At 37.9% G+C, this 19,344-nt stretch overlaps 3 protein-coding genes across 7 annotated transcripts in view; 2 read left to right on the top strand and 1 right to left on the bottom strand.

Annotated features, from left to right (window-relative positions):
- LOC134742445 (FACT complex subunit spt16) overlaps positions 1-19,344 on the bottom strand; it is a 261,308-nt gene that overhangs the window by 9,233 nt on the left and 232,731 nt on the right. Inside the window, exons 2-9 of one of the 2 annotated variants that reach the window (XM_063675604.1) lie at positions 8,884-9,015; positions 8,702-8,812; positions 4,606-4,767; positions 3,718-4,017; positions 2,840-3,255; positions 2,027-2,171; positions 1,021-1,180; positions 39-47 (exon numbers count right to left, since the gene is read on the bottom strand). In XM_063675604.1, coding sequence (XP_063531674.1) covers positions 39-47; positions 1,021-1,180; positions 2,027-2,171; positions 2,840-3,255; positions 3,718-4,017; positions 4,606-4,767; positions 8,702-8,812; positions 8,884-8,949 — 1,369 coding nt within the window. In that variant the 5' untranslated portion in view covers positions 8,950-9,015. Of the gene's footprint in view, positions 1-38; positions 48-1,020; positions 1,181-2,026; positions 2,172-2,839; positions 3,256-3,717; positions 4,018-4,605; positions 4,768-8,701; positions 8,813-8,883; positions 9,078-19,344 lie in introns of those variants that run through there. The other variant, XM_063675605.1, reaches the window with a different exon arrangement.
- On the top strand, positions 9,284-11,132 carry LOC134742567 (DNA repair protein RAD51 homolog 4). Its single transcript, XM_063675780.1, has 5 exons — positions 9,284-9,673; positions 9,753-9,963; positions 10,052-10,229; positions 10,499-10,621; positions 10,844-11,132. The coding sequence occupies exons 1-5, from the start codon at positions 9,411-9,413 to the stop codon at positions 11,086-11,088; spliced, it is 1,020 nt and encodes a 339-aa protein (XP_063531850.1). The 5' UTR covers positions 9,284-9,410; the 3' UTR covers positions 11,089-11,132.
- The window catches only part of LOC134742472 (TRPL translocation defect protein 14), a 33,543-nt gene continuing 25,657 nt past the window's right edge, over positions 11,459-19,344 (top strand). For all 4 annotated transcript variants that reach the window (XM_063675664.1, XM_063675667.1, XM_063675665.1 and 1 more), the window contains exons 1-4: positions 11,459-11,667; positions 11,877-11,944; positions 12,444-12,481; positions 13,615-13,652. In XM_063675664.1, the coding sequence (XP_063531734.1) occupies positions 11,604-11,667; positions 11,877-11,944; positions 12,444-12,481; positions 13,615-13,652 (208 nt within the window). In that variant the 5' untranslated portion in view covers positions 11,459-11,603. The remainder of the gene's footprint in view (positions 11,668-11,876; positions 11,945-12,443; positions 12,482-13,614; positions 13,653-19,344) is intronic.

The raw sequence follows: 19,344 nt of genomic DNA, 5'->3' as shown, positions 1-19,344 counted from the left end.
TATATGGGGTTTGTAGTGAAATATGTCGAGAAACTCACCTCCGTTCTCTTTCCGTCCATGATTGCATGTAAGTAAATAAAACAGTATAAATCACACAGCTTTAGTTAATGCAATGTACAATCTTTTACAATATATGTTAGCTTTTATGAAAGCTACAACCCCTGAACAGTAAATCATATCAAGATAACAGTCTTTTTAGACAATTATGTCTTATCAAGTGGAAGCGAATGGTATTTGTTTGTCTTATGCCAATTATTATTCAAATTAAAATGAGAAATTAACAGTCATGTCTTCTTGTAATACGAGGCGTATGGTTAATTGCTACAGAATGAAAATGAAAAATTATTTATGTATATATTTCGTTTTGACAATACAGGTAATGGATTCTCCTAGTAAGTATAATACGGGTATACCTGTGACAGGAGACCCCGAAATTGCTACAAAGGAAATGAGAACACAACAACTTACGCTACAAGCGCTTACGCAAAAGGTACCATTCGTCAGTGTAAAATAAGACGGGCAATTGACAAACGTACTTTTTGCGTGAGTCTCAAATGATTTTAAACCAGTGGATCTTAACCATCCGTGGACCACTGGTGGTCCCTGTAAATATAAACTTATAAAGTACAGAACAAACCTTTGTTAATTTTATTTATCAAAGTTACCATCCAAACAATTAATGGTCAAAAATAAATGTTGCCGAGTAGTCCCTTATTTATCACTTCAATTCATTCGAGGTTAGGATTTGCGTAGTGTTTTCACCACTTTTATTTGTTATATAAAAAAAAAACATTTTTACGATTTTTTGGGGGAATCCCGATTACAAATCTCAAACGGTTGCGAGTGAGTTTGCTTCGCCCGACCCGAGGCACGTTTACACAGGCCGAGTTGCCTTGCGCAGAAATTGCCTCACGAGGCGGCTCGTTCTGTGTGGGCCCGCCTGTTTCGCAGCATGAAAGGTTAAGAACCACTAGCCTAAACCTTAATAAGCCACTCGCACACAACCTTAGCGCCACTCACCAAGTATCTCAGTTTTGTTTTCCTTCTCATCTTCCTCGTCCTCATCGTCATCCTTGAGGAAGATACCGATGTTTTTAATTTTCTTCTTCGATTGTGTGAGTAGGGATGCCGGCTGTTCTTCATTTACAAGGACAGTGTCTCCGATAAACAGCGCGTATGTCTGCAAAGCGATAATAGGTGTTTTTAGAATCTGTAGAATTTTGTAACTGTCGGCGGCCGATCGTAAGATCAGGCAGATCGTAATGTTTTGACGGTACTTACATTAAACCAATTAGCTTGTGCGTAGATAGGTAGGATAGGTTCGTTAGGTTGCTCCAGATGCCCGAAGGGCAAACGGTCCAGAAATAGGAGCCTCCGTCGACTAAGAGAACGTGACAAAGATTTTTACGCTTCACGATATGCTTAGGAATTTCACAATGTTTCTGATCTTACGATCGGCCGCCGACATAACGACGTAATAATCGTAAAGGTTTATCCAGAAAGAGTTCACTGCTGGAAATTTCCTAAGAATCCATCAACCAACGCGTAACACGCCTTTACACTTTAAGTAGCTTGTGAAAGTTGTGAATCACTACAGCTCGAAAAATCGCCTCCAAACAGATGGCAATCTCGGGCAGCGGCATGAGCAGGAATAGGAAGGTGGTTACACGATACGTTTACTCTTGGCGCATCCACAAGGGAAAGTGTTAACGTATTACGCTTACCCATTTCATCTACGATCAATATGCCAACGTGCGAGTCGCGCGATTTCATACAATACAAAATGTATTAAAAATCAAAAACGCCGGCATTTAAGCATCAAATAAAGATAAAACTCAACGTCGTGTCGTCTCAGGCTGTCAGAGAAGGCAGAGGACCGCCCAACATGGAAATTGCTCCACCGAGAAGTCTTACTCTTAAATATATGATGATGATGAGCGAGTATAGAGGTTTTTGGACTTTTGAAGTGCCGGAAGTGGAGGGATTAATAATCGAATCTGAATCCTACAAGTGGTGTAATAATTACCTTTCCTTCTTTTTCAGTGGCGGCACTGTTTGTGAGATTGGAAAGTCCAATGTTGATGTTGAACACCATGCCCTTTTTAGCCACTACATTTGTCTTGGGACCGATGACGATGGAGCTTTCTCGAAATTCTATACCCATTGAAAATCTAGAACAAAAAACATTTACTCAGCTAAGTGAAGAGAAGGATGAATACATGGTTTCAATGGGGATTGGGGTTGGCAGGTCGAAGTCTTTTACAGATGGTATTTTGCATAGGTTTTCCTGTCATTCCCTTTTTTTTATGGCCTGAATGCCCTTTAAGCCAAATCTCATGAAACAAAATTAGAGACAGGGAAAACCTATGCTTGCGCCATCTTTGCAAACCTTAGACAGTTGCCAACACCATTTGAATGTGTAATTAATAGGGCACTGAATAGTACCAAACACTTAAAATAGGGTTGACAGAGCCAAGGATGACATAGGCCCATGAGGTAACTTACTCCAAATGGGTATTAGAGATGCTTCCTGCCCACATTGTGGCTATTCTCCAGCTGGCACTTACTAGCAGAATGTATTAGGTACGCGGCGACGCGATCTAATGCATTCGGTAGAGATAAATTAGATAAGAGCAAACTAAAAGATGTCCTGTTCCGCAGGAAAACAAAAAGATTTGAGGAGAATGCCGCCGGGACAGTAACCTGCTGCTGCAACTCCATGGAATTGGTCTGAATGCACACAGGCCGCCTGTTTCCGGCCGAGCGTCCGGACCCCTAAATTACCCTACATTGTTACCCTAAATTGAAAAATCTAAGAAATATTTATTGGTTTACTTACCCAAAGGACTTTGTGAGATTATCAACCAAATTTGGCTTCTCTTTCTTGGCCAGTTCCAGCCCAGCCTCATAAACCGTCGACAACTTCGCTCCAGCCACCAATTTCTTCATTACCTCCTCTTCCAAATTCAACAAGAAGTTATAATTGCTCTGAATCTCGTCCGATGGATTAACCAGCAATGTACGGACAATGTTAGAGCAGTAAGATTTGTATCTAGCGCCTAGAGAGCATACTATTGCACCAAAGTGTAGATGGTTTTTGTCAGAGACCGCACTGAATTTGAGACTGTAGTGGCCTCCGGATTGTATGATGGCGGGGTAGCACATGTCCACTTGGCTTGTGTCGACGCCTGTGACATACTTTTTGTCTGATATTGCAGCTTCGACGCCTTCAGCTAGTTTTGTGTGTTTTACTTTCTGTGAATATGGTAGTTTAATTAGGATTGAATGACTTGAACAATTATCACTTTTTTTTTACAATTCACCTTTATATAAAGACTATTGAATAAAAAATTGCAATGAGGTCATTTATAAAAATCCACATCTTTTATTCACTCAAACACCACTACACTAAACAATTCCCATTTACTTAAATGGTGTTTGCAACTTATAGATTTTCTGATTTGATTCCCAGTGAAAAAGTTTCCTTCCCAGTAAAAATTGGAAGCCTGATTCTTTAGTGGGAAGCCTGATTCTTTAGCGAGCTTTAGACTAGCAAGAACTTGCATGCAATTTACGTTACATTGCCGACTACTAAGGTAAACTGCATTCAAAATGTTTATCAGATACCGCAATGTAATAAAAATTGCATGCCAGTTCTTGCTAGTCTAAACCTAGCTTTTCACAAATTAACAAATAGTGATTTTCTTCACAACTCACCTTATCAGAATCAATAATTTCCATGATCTGGTCTTTTAAATACTTCGTAAACACATCCACTGTGACCAGACATGCTTTTTTCACTGTAATGATCTCAGAGTCCTCCTTCGTAGCCATGAGATTAGCGAATGACGCGCTGACATCCACATTCTCAAACTTTTCAGCTTTGAGTGCCACTTTCCAGCTCTCACAGAATTCTCCGGGGAAATTATCTTTGACGAATAGACCTACTGTTTTGCCATTTTTTGATTTTTTCATCTCCTGTATAAGTTTGTTGATGTTTTCTTTGTCTTTATCTGTCTGTAGAGAGAATTAAGACATATTTGTAAACAATTTCACTAGATCAGTAAGAATAGATTACAATGTAACAGGTCTGTCTATGTCTGAGTCCCATATTTATAAAAGTGATGTTACCTGTATTAAAAATAAATTATATCAACCCATGATATTAGAAAATAATTAAACAAAGAGCACAGCAGTTATTCTTTGACACAATTTCTATTTAATACCTAAATCAAAAAGAACTCTTAAGACTAAAGGTAACTTGACCGTGACGTCACTTGTTCTGTTTTTCATAAAACCAGATAATGGCAAATCGCCTTATTTGTATGTTACTGCCGCTAATGTATTTACAGCAATAAAAATACAAATTTCAAAGATTTTTTCTTTTGTTATCACTGTTATCAGTTGATTTTATTTGCATTATAATACATTATTAATTTGTGACGTTTTCAACCAAAAGGTACCACATTGTCGCTTGTCGATAAGGTTGATTTCAAATTAAAGCGATATGGAAATAGCGCCTTATTGAGAACCGACAATAAGTACCCTTTTGATTGAGAATGGCACTTTTAAACCTTAAAAACTTGAATGACAGTGGAAACTTACTCTGTCTCGCACTAGTAACTTAGCCGGAGGTAGATCCGAGTCTTCTTTAGCATTCTCTATGGGTTTGAGGAAGTCAATTTTCTTCTTGCTGGCCAGGAAACACATAGCGTCTTCTGTGAGGACTGTGATTGTGTCTGGCAGCTCATAGCCAAAAAGCCAAGTCTGTTAAATTGTAATAAGTTGTAGTGTTTTAGTAATTCCATAGATAAAAAATGTGGTAGGTGAGTTCACACACTTTTTAACAAGCCAACATTCTAAAAATATAATTACATGCCTCTATTAAGACACTGATAAAAAGGTTGTGTAAATAGGTAATATTTTTGGAACATTGGCTTGTAAAACTGTTTACAATGCATGTGCTCGAAAAGTGAGTTTCCTACGGAGCCATATCATGCGGAAAGTACTACTTTTCCGCACTAGTGCTTTTTGTTTTAATTTTTTTTTTACAGTACATATGGTGCTACTTTCTCGCACTAGTGCGGAAAAGAGCACTTTTCGTGCATATGTCGAAAGTTTAAAGGGCCATATGTACTGTAAAACGTTGTACGATACACGTGCGAATAGGTAATTCGCAACTCGTGTCGATTTAAAACACTCCTATTAATAATTAAGCTTTTTTGCCATGATATGTTTTTTTATTTACTCGCACAATGCATAGTAAAACATTGTATGATACACTTGCGTAAAGATGATTTCCGACTCGTATTCCTTTATACACTCGCTCGTGAATAAAATTCCACTCGTCGGAAATCATACACTTTCCGCACTTGTTGCATAAATAGCTATTGTGAACTTGACTGTACCTCTCATTAAACTAGCAAGATAAGGTGAGTTTGTTTACATTTTTTAAGGTTCTAATCTAGTTAGATTAGGATTAGATCATAGGAGGATTAGTCTGTCTGTGATAGATAGACCTAGACCTAAGATAAATTAATTATAGAGGAACAATTATATTATGCATTTATTATATACCTAGTCGGCTCATAAGTTCTGTCATATACATAGTATCAAATAAAATCAAAAGTTTAAGTTTATTCCGTATAATTTGTACAGCGTTTGAAAGCTTATAAACTAGAGAATCTAAATGTATAACATTTATTCAAAATGACCGCCATAATTATCTACACAGGCTTGAAGTCTTCGTGGCCAGTCGTCAATGGATTCACGCACCACTTTCATGTCGATATTGGCCACTGCCGTAGCAAGAGATTTTTTCAGCGAGTCTAGATTTGCATGAGGTTTTGAGCACACCTTTTCCTCTAAATACTGCCATATTTTATAGTCTAAAGGATTAAGATCTGGGCTAGAGGAGGGCCAATCTTCATGCCGTATAAAGTCGATTTTATTGGAGGCGAGCCAGGCTTGTGTAGACTTTGCCTTATGGGCTGGAGCAGAGTCCTGCTGGAAAACCCAATGCTGGTTTAGAAACATCGTATGGGATAGTGGTTTCACAATATTAGCCAACACCGTGTCTTGGTACACTTTGGCACTAGTTTTTACTCCTTTCTCACAAAAATGCATACTAGTGACGCCCGCATAAGAAACTCCCAGCCAAACCATCACAGATGAAGGGTGATGACCTCTTTGAATACGGGGAATGCTATTAGACGCTTCTTTACTATTGCGAGCGTACACTCTATCATTTTGTTTATTACAGTTTTCTTCTATGTCAAAAATTTTCTCGTCCGAAAACAGTATACAACGGTGCTTATTTTTAGCGTACTTCTTCAATAAAGCTTTAGATCTTTTAAGCCTTAAAGCTTTAAGCCGACCATTGAGAAGATGGCCAGTTTTTCGTTTATAAGCACGAGGTCTCAGGTCTTGATTAAGCACTCTTTTCACCGTGTTTTTGCTCAAACCCATCTGGAGGGCCATAACATTTTGTTTCCTAGCGGGATTTCTGGCAATGCGTGCCCTAATTGCTTGTACAACCGCTGGAGTCCTAGCTGTACGCGGACGACCGCTTCTTTTCTTGTCATTTAAACTAGAGACCTCACTGTATCTTTCTATGGTACGATACACAAATCTTAGAGAATTTTAAATTTTCAAGTAGCTTAAAAATTTTAGTCGGCGAGTGACCACAACGATATAGTGCAATTATTGCGGTACGGCTATCTTTAAGCATCCACTCCATGTTGAAGAAAACAGAAAATTGCAAAATTATACTACTCAAATATTTAATAAAGATTCGAAATTCAAATGCAGAACGGTTTTTGTTTTAGGAGTTCCAAATTTAAATTTTAAAGGCCAGTGACAGAACTTATGAGCCGACTAGGTACATTCTGACCAATGTTGGTAGCATAAGGCTGCCTTTCCACTGAGGTGGAGATGAGAGGAGACATGAGTAAATAGCATTGGTGGTAATCCACATCTTTTCTCTGCTCTGCTAGATCACAACCAATGTTATTGGTTGACTCCTGCGTGTCGCCTCCCATATCCGCCTCAGTGAATTGCATATATTCACCTCTTGTTAATCTTGTTATACAGACCTTATAAGCTTATTCTAGTAAATCATACATACATGAAAGATATATACAGTGGGACTATTAAACTAAACTAAAATCTAAAATAGGCCCTTGAGGCATTGTACCAAGGATGCTGGCGGCATTTCCTCGTTGTATCACAATGCTGATATGTTGTGCGAGGAAGCCACCAGCTCTTCAGTCACCAGTTACGTCATTTCTGCAAACAACTTGTGCGCGCTGGGAACCCATGGACCTAGAGTTTCAACTACAAATTGTACAAAAAGGTACTCTCTACAAGCTCTTATATTTATTACGTTTTAAAATTTCGCCGCTTTTCGCCACTCCGCCCGCTTTTACATTTGTCCGTTGGAGGTGGGTCTAATTCTAGTTATACGTATAACAAATTAAGATTTAAGAACAGAGTACACCCATGCCATGTAAGGAGAGAAAAGATTCCATATAAAAAAACATATTTGAAATGAGTAATGATGAAGTTCTGAGACAAAAAAAATGTTTATGTGCAATATTGTGAAACTGTGCTGTGGTGTGTATATAGGAATAGCGCTGCCACACTCATACACCAAAGCATCATGCAAATTTGCATCAGTGTGATAACCGCGTTACTCCGCAGTTAATACTGTATGTTTTAGAATTTCCTTTCCAAGCATACATATATACATTTACGTTTTTTCACATGACTGTGGTTATTTAAAAAAAAATTGTAGGGTTTGTGTCTCACCTGGAGAGTGGAAAAATTTGAAATTCCTGTCCTGAATAGCACATACCTATTCTCTATTTTCTTCAAATTTAGGGAATTGCGAACACAAATTTGTATTTCCAGACATTTTTGCCAATTTGTCAATTTAATTTAAAAGATGTTTGACTGTGCTGGGGTACTTTCGCTTCTTCCTCCATTCCTCATGGCTGAGAGTCGCGACCACATAAGGTCATTATTTTGTGTACTTTCCCTAGTTTGTATTAGGGTTCTAGGTATCCAAAGGGTAAAAATCGGACCCTTTTACTAATACTCCGCTGTCTGTCTGCCTGTCCGTCCGTCTGTCACCAGGCTGTATCTCATGAACCGTGATAGCTAGACAGTTGAAATTTTCACAGATGATGTGGCTATAACAACAAATACTAAAAACAGAATAAAATAAATATTTAAGGGGGGCTACCATACAACAAACGAGATTTTTTTGCCGTTTTTTGCGTAATGGTACGGAACTCTTCGTGCGCGAGTCCGACGATGTAATAAAAATAACCTATAATAATACTTGATTATGTATTAGCACTACAAATAAATAAATCATTGAAATTTAAGGCCCTGATATGCAAAGTCAATGGTGTTGATTTTTACAGTCATGTTTATGTTTACTGAATTTTCAACCTCAAATGTGCCGTCTCTGTCTCACGCTACGATTTGTCAACTGCATAACAGAGAAGGCACGTGCGCAATAGGCTTTCGCGCACAAGCTTGTTCGCAGCATTTTATAAGAGAAAAAAATGTATTTAAATAACTAAATTTAAGCACTAACTGCGCATTAGCTAGGTCACTTTAAACCCACGACGCAATTTCTAAATACAATAAAAAGAAGCCAGCCAGCATAACATCCAACTCGATAATTACAAACCTGTAATGCTGTAGACTTGCTGTAAAGTGTTTCCTCGTCAACGCCAACGCATGAGACGATACAATCAACTTTTCCCAATGCATCTTCGCTTTTTGAGTCGGCTCCAGCACTCTATAAAATAGATAATTTGATCAAATCTCACCAAAAATGGTGTATTTTGGAACACACGAAATGTAACCGACCTTCCACGCAGAATACAGCTTTTTCATACGTCGGAAAAATGCGTCTTTATCGAGCGTTAAAGACATGATGGTAAAAACTAAATTATAAACTTAACTTATAAGAATATCTAAATTAAGTGTGTTTCGATCTCCCTAAAATATATTCACGACATCCGTCTGTGTTTTTGACAGCAAACACAAATGGCGGGCGTCGGCGGGATTAGAGCGGTGCTCTTTTACCAATACTACCAACCACAAAATATACACTCATTTCGTTCATTTCGTTCACCTCTCGTTCGACTATGTCTGACTGTGTACTGGTAATGTTGTCCAAATTGAATTTAATACAAACTTACGATGTATTGAGCGTGTAAATGAGTACTGAAGTCTGTCCTGTGGTATTCGAAAGGGAACTGTCAGTGTCAAATAAGTCAAATAAAGAAAAAACATTTGAATTTTGAATTGAAATCTGGAAATAATTTTGAATTTCATATAGTGAAAGGGTGCTTTACTTGTGGTTTACCATTATAGCAGAAAATATAGGTAAAATGCAAAGGTTAAAAGCCGAGGAGCATGCTTACTTATCTGGGAGCGTGTTAAAAACTTTGGCACAAAATCGCATAACTACAATTTTAGAGTTCCTACAGGAGGATGTAGGAAAGTTGTCAACTCTCTCAAAATTAACTCTCCCTCAAGTCTTGGACATAAGAAACGCTATTTTAAACAAATATGCGGCTCCTTTGATAAAACTTGGTTCATTAAAACTAGACACTTTAGATAAAAGAAAATGTTTAAACACTGGTATTCTCAGGTAAATAAATGTTTTATATTTTCCATTTGTTCTAAGTAATGCTATGCTAACGTTGTCTTACATTTTTGTTATTTTCCAGTTTAGATACTGCTACAGGTGGTGGGATACCAATAGGCTATATTACTGAGTTGTGTGGTCTGGCCGATTCAGGAAAAACACAACTGTGCTTACAACTAGCCATAAACAGTGTAAAGAATTCAGAGAGCAGTGTACTTTATATAGATACCAAAGGAGACTTCTCCGCTGTGAGGGTACAGAAGATATTAGATGCTTGTGGTTATTCACATAAGGTATTTATAAAATTTGTATGATTTATGTTGTCAAAAGCATCTTTACAGACCCTATAGTGTAATACACAACATTTTCGACTTATTTCAGGAAATGGCATTGATAATGATCAAAATAAAAATAGTGCATGTATGGACAATGGAAGAGCTATTAGATTTCCTCAAGAAACTTAAAAACCAGACAGTATACATTGAAAACTTAGTTCTTGTTATAATAGATTCATTGCCTTCGCTAATGTTTCAGTACCTAGGTGATGATAACAAAGTCGGTAAGGCATTTTTTATTTTTGTGATTAGTCCGAGCAATTAAATGCATAAGCAAATAGGAGGCTGCAAACAATTGAAACTGAAATTTTCAGTCTTGATTATTAATAAAATAATTATAAGTTGGTCCAACCAAAATTGGCAGTAAATAAGAACCAAAAAAACTATACTCATCCTTTTCTTTTGGGTGCTAGTACTAGTGTAAGACAAAGATAGTATGATTCTCTCTGTCTATGTTTGAATGAGATATTCTTTTGACAAACTATATTTGCAGGTTTATCACTTTTGAACACCTTTGTGAATTATGCAAGATACTTGGGCAAACACTTCAACTTAGCCTTTATTTGTGTGAACATACAAACACGATGGGTGGACCAAGAAAATGCTGATCTGGAAGGTATATCCCTTGGCTTACACTATCATTACACATATTATATATGTCTATAAAATGTAATCTATACATGTTTTATAAACTGTAATAGATGTCATATATTACAGTTTATAATGTATATATATGTATAGTAGTGTGACTACTAATAAAACACAAATCAAAATATTTAATAAAATAATTTATTTGTTCCGAAAGTTGAGTATACATGTTTTATTTATTTTGTTTTAGATGATGGGGAACAGGCTACTTCATATATGAAAGAAACTCATTACAAAGAAAAAAGAAACCGTTGCCTTGGTAAATACTGGCAAACAATCCCAATGATGGTTTTGTTCATAGATAAACAAGAGAGAAATTCTAATGATGGGTCTTCTCATATCTGTTTAAATATAAATTTGATAAACAATAGTCAACTCTCAGATAGAAGTAGTAATGCTTGTAATGTTACGTTAAATAATTTTGGTGTTACCTGATGTGTGAAGTCTAGCTAGCTTATTTGGTAGTCTTATTACGAATAAAATAAAATATGTGTATTTTATGCTTTCTTTTCATTCAGTTAAGTAATAAACTTTATAATATAAATAATCTAAAATCTCAACAAAACAAACATGCGTTTTATGTAGTTGCGGTACTTGCATCTCTTTCGTTAATATGTCAAATGAAAGTGACGGCAGTGACGTACGACTAGCAATTAGTTTATTGTGTAAACCCTTTATTTTGAATAAAAATTAGGTATCGTGTACACTAGCTTTGGAAAAATCAATTGTAGTCGTTGGATATTTTTTGCATAGACTATAGACTTCTTCATTCATTCACGTCGCTTGCTTTGCTGCGTGCTGCCATAATCTCATTCATTTTATTTTCGCACGCCTGACAGGCGCTGCGTGTCGTACTGTGATGGCTTTTAACACTTTTGTAAATTCAATATTTTTATGATATTTATGTGTTTAGTAACAATAGTCCTGTAATTAAATTTAAATCCATATTAATGTGCTTACATAAAATGGCGAACCAGACGCAGAAAATCGTCTATAAGCTGGTACTTACTGGAGGTGAGTGTCGTGTTTAATTTAGCGTAATTTATTTTAATTTCATGATGTAATTATTTTGTTTCTTAAGTTACAGTACAGTGGGTTGGAAATATCTCAGTGATTTTTAGGTATACCAGGTCAGGGGTGGTTGCCCCTCGGTAAAGTTAATTTTAAAGCAACACGTGGAGGTTCTATTCTCCTAACTGAAACCATTTCATGAAATATTTTAGGACCCTGTGGCGGCAAAACTACCGGACAGTCTCGTCTATGTACGTTCTTCGAGAACTTGGGATGGAAGGTGAGCATTTATTACACACCATTTTGTTTTATTTTTAATTTTATGCTTGCTATTTGTCATTTAGCAACTAAAATCAAGGTTAGCTTAGTATGTGAATAAAATTAAATTATTACAACTACTTAGATATATAAATAAATCATTTTTGAAGTTTATTCTTATTAATAGTTATTATAGAAATAGACGAAATAGTGTCATTAATTCTTTAGCAAATTGTCGACAGGGATGTGCCAAATTATTTTTAGGAATAAAAATTACGACTGTTTATAAGCACAAATTCTTTATTCCTAATTTAAAACAAAGTTCCCAATTATTTGGCGCATCTCTTTATTGATTTTCTTATAAAAAACTGAAAAAAATCGAAATCTAATCTCTCCAGCTGTTTGTACAAAATAGACAGTTGAATTAGTATTGGTAAATATGACTGCAAAGGTCATGTGGTTTTGGCTTCTCCATTTGGGGATCCGCAAAGATCGTCGATCCACGTTGTGTTTATTTGCAGGTGTTCCGGGTGCCGGAAACGGCTACCGTCCTCCTCAGGTACGAAGTGTAACCTACACAAATTGATACAGTGCATGTTACGCGAAAATCGCAAAATGTATGTGTTGGGTTCCAAAATTGAACATTTGTCTCTTTAAATCATTTTACGGTTTAGACTCACCTGTTTTAGTCACTCGCGCGACACAGCTCGCACTATTAGTGCTTGAGAAAGGAGACCTAGGCTCTCCGAAACATGTCGCGCGAGTGACTAAAACAAGTGAGTCTAAACCGTAAAATGATTTAATGTTAGTATGTCTCACAACAGTTTAAATTCAATTTGTCTCTTTTTTAACAACTTCCAAAATGGTTCTCAATTTAACTTGATAATGTATTTGATGAGGCTAAATAATTATGCTGATTTTGAAGCAAAAGGTGACTAGTTGTCAGTTGTTAACAAGGCTCTACAGCCAAAAAGATGCAAATCCATTATCCGCAATGTGTTGCCTTTGTCGAAAATGTCATAACTCACAACTAACTAAATGTTATTCAAATAGAATCTCTGGAAGTTTGTTTTTAAGAATAATTAGTTATTTTATAGTGTTATGTTTTCGATAGTATTAATTGTGTTATTGCAATAGCAATATTGATAGTGAATTAAGTAGATAGGCTACTTTATCATATTAAATGTTGTGTAATCATTGAGTAAAGTATATCAAGTGCCAAGGACAACATTATTTCCCGTAATTGCCTATTATTTGTTTGTTTTGTATTCAGTAATATAAACAACTAGGTAACAAGTTTTATGCAAACAGAACAACCTGTTTTTTTTTTTTCAAATTAGGGTTTGAAAGTATGTAGCTACTTATAATGTTAATTTTAGTCAAAATATTGTATTAAATGTTAGTTTTACTGTTATTCAAGTTTGAAACCCAAACATAGAACAATGCACTGATTTTATGCATATTTGGACTGCAATAAAAATGGTTCACTTTACTGTATTTTGAGTTTATTTCTGCCGGCGCCGGTATACAATATTACCAACAGATGTTGATTTGTGAATCATCACCTGTTGGAGTTTTGTATGCTTGCTCAATAAATATGTTGGGATACTATTTAATGAAATTTTATACATATACAAAACAGTAATAAGTCCACGAATATGTCGCCATTTTATGCGTTTCTTTTATTTGCAGTGGAGGGGTGAAGTTTGCAGATCTCACGCCAGATGAAGGTGAGTTAATTTGATTACACTTATAGTATGGTCAAGAAATTTACTTTCAGTACATTTCGTACCTTGTCATAGTGACAATAGTATAAGATGAGGTCCCTGGCGACATTGATTGTCACTGTGACAAGGTACGAAATGATACGGAAATGTAATTCTTTGACTGTTATTACTGGCTAACAAAGTTGAATTCAACTTTATTAAATTCGTATAAATTTAACGACAAAAGATACTTTTATTGTTTATTTTACTATTAACATTGTTTGCCAGACTGTTCATGAAGCTATTTTTTGGTTTCTTACAAGAGTAATTAAATCATAATCATACCATGCAATAACAACTAGTATAGGTACTAGGTGCCTAGAAAAACCTACTTAATTTATTACACTATTAAGTCCTTTCCAACAATCCTAAGTGCAGAGGCGTATTTAAAAATTTGGCGCCCCGGGCCATTGGGTCCCTGCCGCCCCCCCCATGACCCATGAAGTAAACACAAAAACATAATTTTTTCTCAGTGCCTTTCTGCAGAGCTTTGGACCCGGGTATGTCCTTAAACTACGTCCAAAAGAGAGGTATGGGCACTGTGAATGACCTCTCGCTTTGTGTGGTAGGGCACAGGACAGCGGATGTCATTCCAGATCTAGAGCAGAGCCCAACTGGGGAAGTACCTCCACCTTACAGAAAACCACAGCCAAATAACACTAAACCCTACTCATAGTGTTGTGTTCCTGCCGGTGAGTAAGGTTGCCAGAGCTCAACGAGGGAGAGGAGTGTTAGGGTCGGCAACGCGCATGTAACACCTCTGGAGTTGCAGGCGTACATAGGCTACGGAGACTGCTTAACATCAGGCGGGCCGTATGCTTGTTTGCCACCGACGTAGTATAAAAAAAAACCTATAGCCAATTGTGAGCGAGGCCGACGGCCGAGCTCTGTATAAGGGTGGAGGCCCGGAGCGTCCGATTGCGATGTGCTGCCCTGTGAGGCTGAAGGCCGGACTGCAGAAGAACAGAGCTTAAAGCACTGGTCATGTCTAAGGGAGGCTGAAGGCTACGAATATGAATCTGCGGGCCCAAGAGACTTAAAGGTCGAGCTTCAGTGGATCTGAGTTGGGACAAAAACCTATGGCCAAGTAGAGAGACGAGCTCTGCATAGTGCTGCCACAGAATAACTAAATACTGCAAAGTCCCGGATCGTTCAATTGCGGCGCTCTTCCGTGCAAAGCCAAAGGTCTAGGTGGGATAAATCAATGTTGGGATTGGAACAATGACCAAGTTAAAGTGACACGTGATACCAAAGGCCGAGCTCCGCATAAAGCGCTTCCATGCAATTCCGAAGACCGAGTTGAAAGGAGGGGAGATGTGATGTGAGAGCATGTGATCTTGGCTCTCCTGCTACTCGACCTTTGGCGTTCGCTCAAATTATAGCGAACGCGAAACGAAGGCGCGACTTGTTGGAAATACTGGAATGCTTCGGGTCTTCTGGAAGGCGCGACTTTTAAGCTTTTCAGGGCTCACAACCTGACCTTTTAGTCCGCCATTATTTTTATGACCGAAGCGTATGCGAAGGTCTCCGTTTTAACTCGGGCATTTTGCTTTCGTATGTCCAGATGTTTTCCTCTACAGGTCGCAAATCTTAACCGATTCTCGTGAAATTTTGTGACCAGATTCTATTTAATGATTTTTTGGTCGATCCAGTTGTAGGAAATTTTTCGAAATACGGAAACTGGCATAAAGGATTTAGGGTCTCCCCAGATATATGGACTCGTATTGGCCAAAAGCCGATAGGAAAAAGCTTTATGTCTGCGCAATAAGAGCGAAAAAGCCGTCGACGCGTCGGTAGGCGCCGGCCGATGTGAGCTGAGCCGAATGCTGACTTTTTCTCTTTTATTGTGCAGACGTAAAGCTTTTTTCTATCGGATTTTGCCGATTCCGCGTCGATATATGTGGGGGAACACTTAAGCGCCAAAAGCGTCTACATGGCACTTAAGACCATTGTGAGTTCACTGTGATAATGACTCAACGAACTAAGTATTTTTCACTTTTACACTTTCTAAGCTTAACGCGAGGTCTACAGCTCGCAGAGCCATTGCTCTGCAGTATCTCGGCCTTACGTGGAGCGCTCCCATTTGACATCCTTTTAGGGTCATAGTCTCAAGTCTCAATACCCTGCCAGCGGTCCGTTTGAAACAACTAACCCCATGTCGTGTCGTGTCCGAACTTAATTTTATTCAATACCTAGTAGTTACTATGAGTTCTATAATTTAATATGATTTTTGCGTTTATTGATCAATGTTTGCTGAGCACTGCAATGTTCACTAAATGAACACAGCGTTTCATGGAAAATTTAGTACCCACTAAAAAAACGTGCTTTGTTTCTTGTGCAAGGCTCCGACCGCCCCGTTCGCCACCTCTGAATTCTATACTCCATATTTATAGTGTACGGTTTCCGGTTGTCGTCGGCGTCAGCTTGTGGACGCTGTGCGCCACAGAGGCACGGACACCGTACACGATGTAGCGGCTGCTGACGCAATGGCCGGCACCTAGACGTCGCTCACGACGTTTATTTATGCCGACGTCGAGCATGCAGCGTTAAAAAGCATTAACGGGAGCCCGCGGCCTTAAGGCGATGTGAAGAGCGACGACACGGGGCGACATCATGAGAGCTCGACGACAATCCGACGTGGGTAAAGAAGGTAGAAGGCAAAGGGGCGAAAACGCGCTGTAAAAATTGTAATGTGACCACTGGCAGTAGACAACGAATAGTTACTTACTTTAAATCAAATTATGTCTAGTAGGTAACAGTAAGTAAACCTACAAAAAAAATTTTTCATTTCAAATTTTTCCCATTTTTCACCACCCAAAACTGAAAGCCAGCGGCGGCCTGCGCCGCCCCCCGCAGCCTGCCGCCCCGGGCCATGGCCCCCTTGGCCCTAGGGTAAATACGCCCCTGCCTAAGTGTGATTCTAGAACAGTAAAAGGTTGTCTAACAAACTTGTTTGTATTAGTCAATCATGCGTCCGTTTGTCACAGTCATGCTCATGTTCTTGTGAATATTAAACTGAACAATTGGTATTGATTCGGATTCGTTGAAAGATGCAATGAAGAGTTATACTTACGTTACGTAGGTAATAATAATAAACCTCAGCTAAAACTGCTAGTAGTTTTTCTTGAAAGAACTAAATAACGCTATTCATTTATTGAATTATACGACAGGAATCTGTGTTCTGTTGTCTTTGGAACTACCAATCCTAATTATTTACATACCTACCTAGTTTTTCATGTGAATTGTGAAATGCCGGCCGGAAATACTACAGTTCAATGTTTACTAAGAACTTGCCAAGATAAATCACAAGATTTTTCGCGGCATTGTCACGCCCTCCCGCCCGAAATAGTTTCCCTCCAAAATTATACGTAACCATACAGTGACCTTGATCATGGATAAACGCTATCGCTATTTGATACGTCACCCTAATAGGCGACCTTTCATATTTTTTCGCGCCATTATCACCTTCCGGCCAGAAATAGTTTCCCTCGAAAACTATATAATGTACGTAATCATAGACGACCTTGATCATGGATAGCTGCCATTTGCATAAAATACGCATTGGATATTTAAAATTCAAATCGAAGCCAATGACCCTTGTTCGGCGAGTCTCGAGATCGAATCGTTGATAAGACCGACCAATGCAAGAGGCACTTCGTAATTAGAGAAGTTTCGAAAGTCTTATTCAAGTTTTAAATGTCATTAAGATACGTTCTTCGATAAACTTTGATAAGTATGGTATAATTTAACTAGGTCCTTACCTACATTTTTTTGTTCTCTTTAGCTAGCCAGAGAAACTACGCTATCTGTTTATTATACAGCGACCCTTGAATTATCTTCGGTTCGCAATGTCAACGAGTCCCAATGTCATTTTCCTCCCCTTCTTTCAAGAACAAGGCTCACCCCTCTTATAATTTTACGATGTCAAGATCAAGATTCTAGATCGCGTTTCTAAATTCTTACGAGCAATTGCAGCGGCCTGGCTAAGAGTACTTTAATACTTTATGTCAATTATATCCGTTTTAATGACCTCTATTTTGTGGCACAGATATTTTTTGCATGCTATTGTAGTCTTACGTTTGTTATTGAGGTGAATCTGACTACTACGAGTCATTCAGGTCAGCTCAACTTAGGTTACTTACTTTCCTAGCTCGAGCGAACCAGCGTAAGTACGATTACCGGGTCCGCACAAATATTACGGATCTCGAAGTCAAAGTTATTCTGGTTTGCTTGAACCTAAGTTTCGGTTAATGATGACAAAATTTGTCTTGATGACGTCTTCAAACAGTCCTTATTCACGCGTTATTTTAGCTCAGAACGCTCTCGTATAAAGTGGCCTCAAGTAAAATTGCTAAGAGTTTTATCAGTTCATACCACGAACTTATGACGTCGCAGACATGTGAGATGGGATGGGTAGCGGCCATTATCTGTGCCAAGTCGTTAATTGCATTTATATTGCGAAATACTGACTCGTTTACTACGTAATATTATTTTTGGATAATGATAAGTCTGTCCACAGTCCGTAAAGTAATTTGCAGGAGTTTTATTCCAAACGTCAAGCGCTTGACTAAGAAGATTAACTAGCATAACTGCGCTCTCCGGTTGGTCGTTATCGTTATGGTTCTTTAGGTCACAGTTTCTTTGGAGTGTTCGTTATGTTCGCTTCGCGTATCCTCTGTGAGCGTTTACATGAAACCTCTATTGTGCTATTTAATTTTACTATCACCACCGCTCTATTTTGCCTTCCCTAATAGATATCGATGTCACACTTTGTATCTTTAGGCTCAGCTCAAGTATTTTCATTATACGATAACCCCTCCACGAGTCTGTTTCAGCGGAACTCGCTATTCATGTTGTTATAGCTTATAACCTTATAGATAAGAGATAATAATTCATACGTATTCTCAATAGACCTCGCAGTCATCTTATGTATTGGAACGCAATTCTGCGTATAATCCGCAATTGTTAACGGTTACTCGTTTTATTTCGGTTCCCGTCTCATCAGACTATTCTCAGCTGTTCCGAAGAGATTGCCAGCAATGTAGGCCGACGTCAAAAATATGTACACATTTTTATTTCGTTTAATTATAGCGGAGATCAGCCGCGAGGATCAATGGCTTCTGACCCAATTAGGGTTCACAATTAAAAATCTTAATTTAACTTGAGACCTTCAGAGTCTTCAGACACGATTTTCCTTTATGCAAAATGTTTTCAATAGAATGAAATTGATAGAAACTTAAGAAATTATTCAGGTTATGCCTTAATTATTTTATTTTAGCTCTATAAAAAATCTTTTTTGCTCACTTATTAGTTTTTTGTAACCTTGTACCTCGTTCACTTCAATTTGTGAAAACTGTGCTAGTTGTCCAGAAAGAAAAAAACATCTAATTGTGTCACTCTCAAGCCAAGACTATAATCGATATCTATCTGATCCAATATCACTGAAACTGACACCTTTTGTAACAGGGGTATTCATACAGACAATTTTGAAATAAAAATTGTTTTGCCAGTAATGTCATTCAGTATGTATTCACCACAGGTTAGAATGATGCTTATGTTTAGACCTGACACCTGAAATAATTCCGATTTTCGTCGCGCTTTTGATTTTTGACAGGCAATCATGTACATTCTAGATAATTATATGCACGTGGTATCC

Source organism: Cydia strobilella, chromosome 6, assembly GCF_947568885.1.
Source record: "Cydia strobilella chromosome 6, ilCydStro3.1, whole genome shotgun sequence".
Lineage (NCBI taxonomy): Eukaryota > Metazoa > Arthropoda > Insecta > Lepidoptera > Tortricidae > Cydia > Cydia strobilella.
This window is presented reverse-complemented; position numbering and strand designations above follow the sequence as displayed.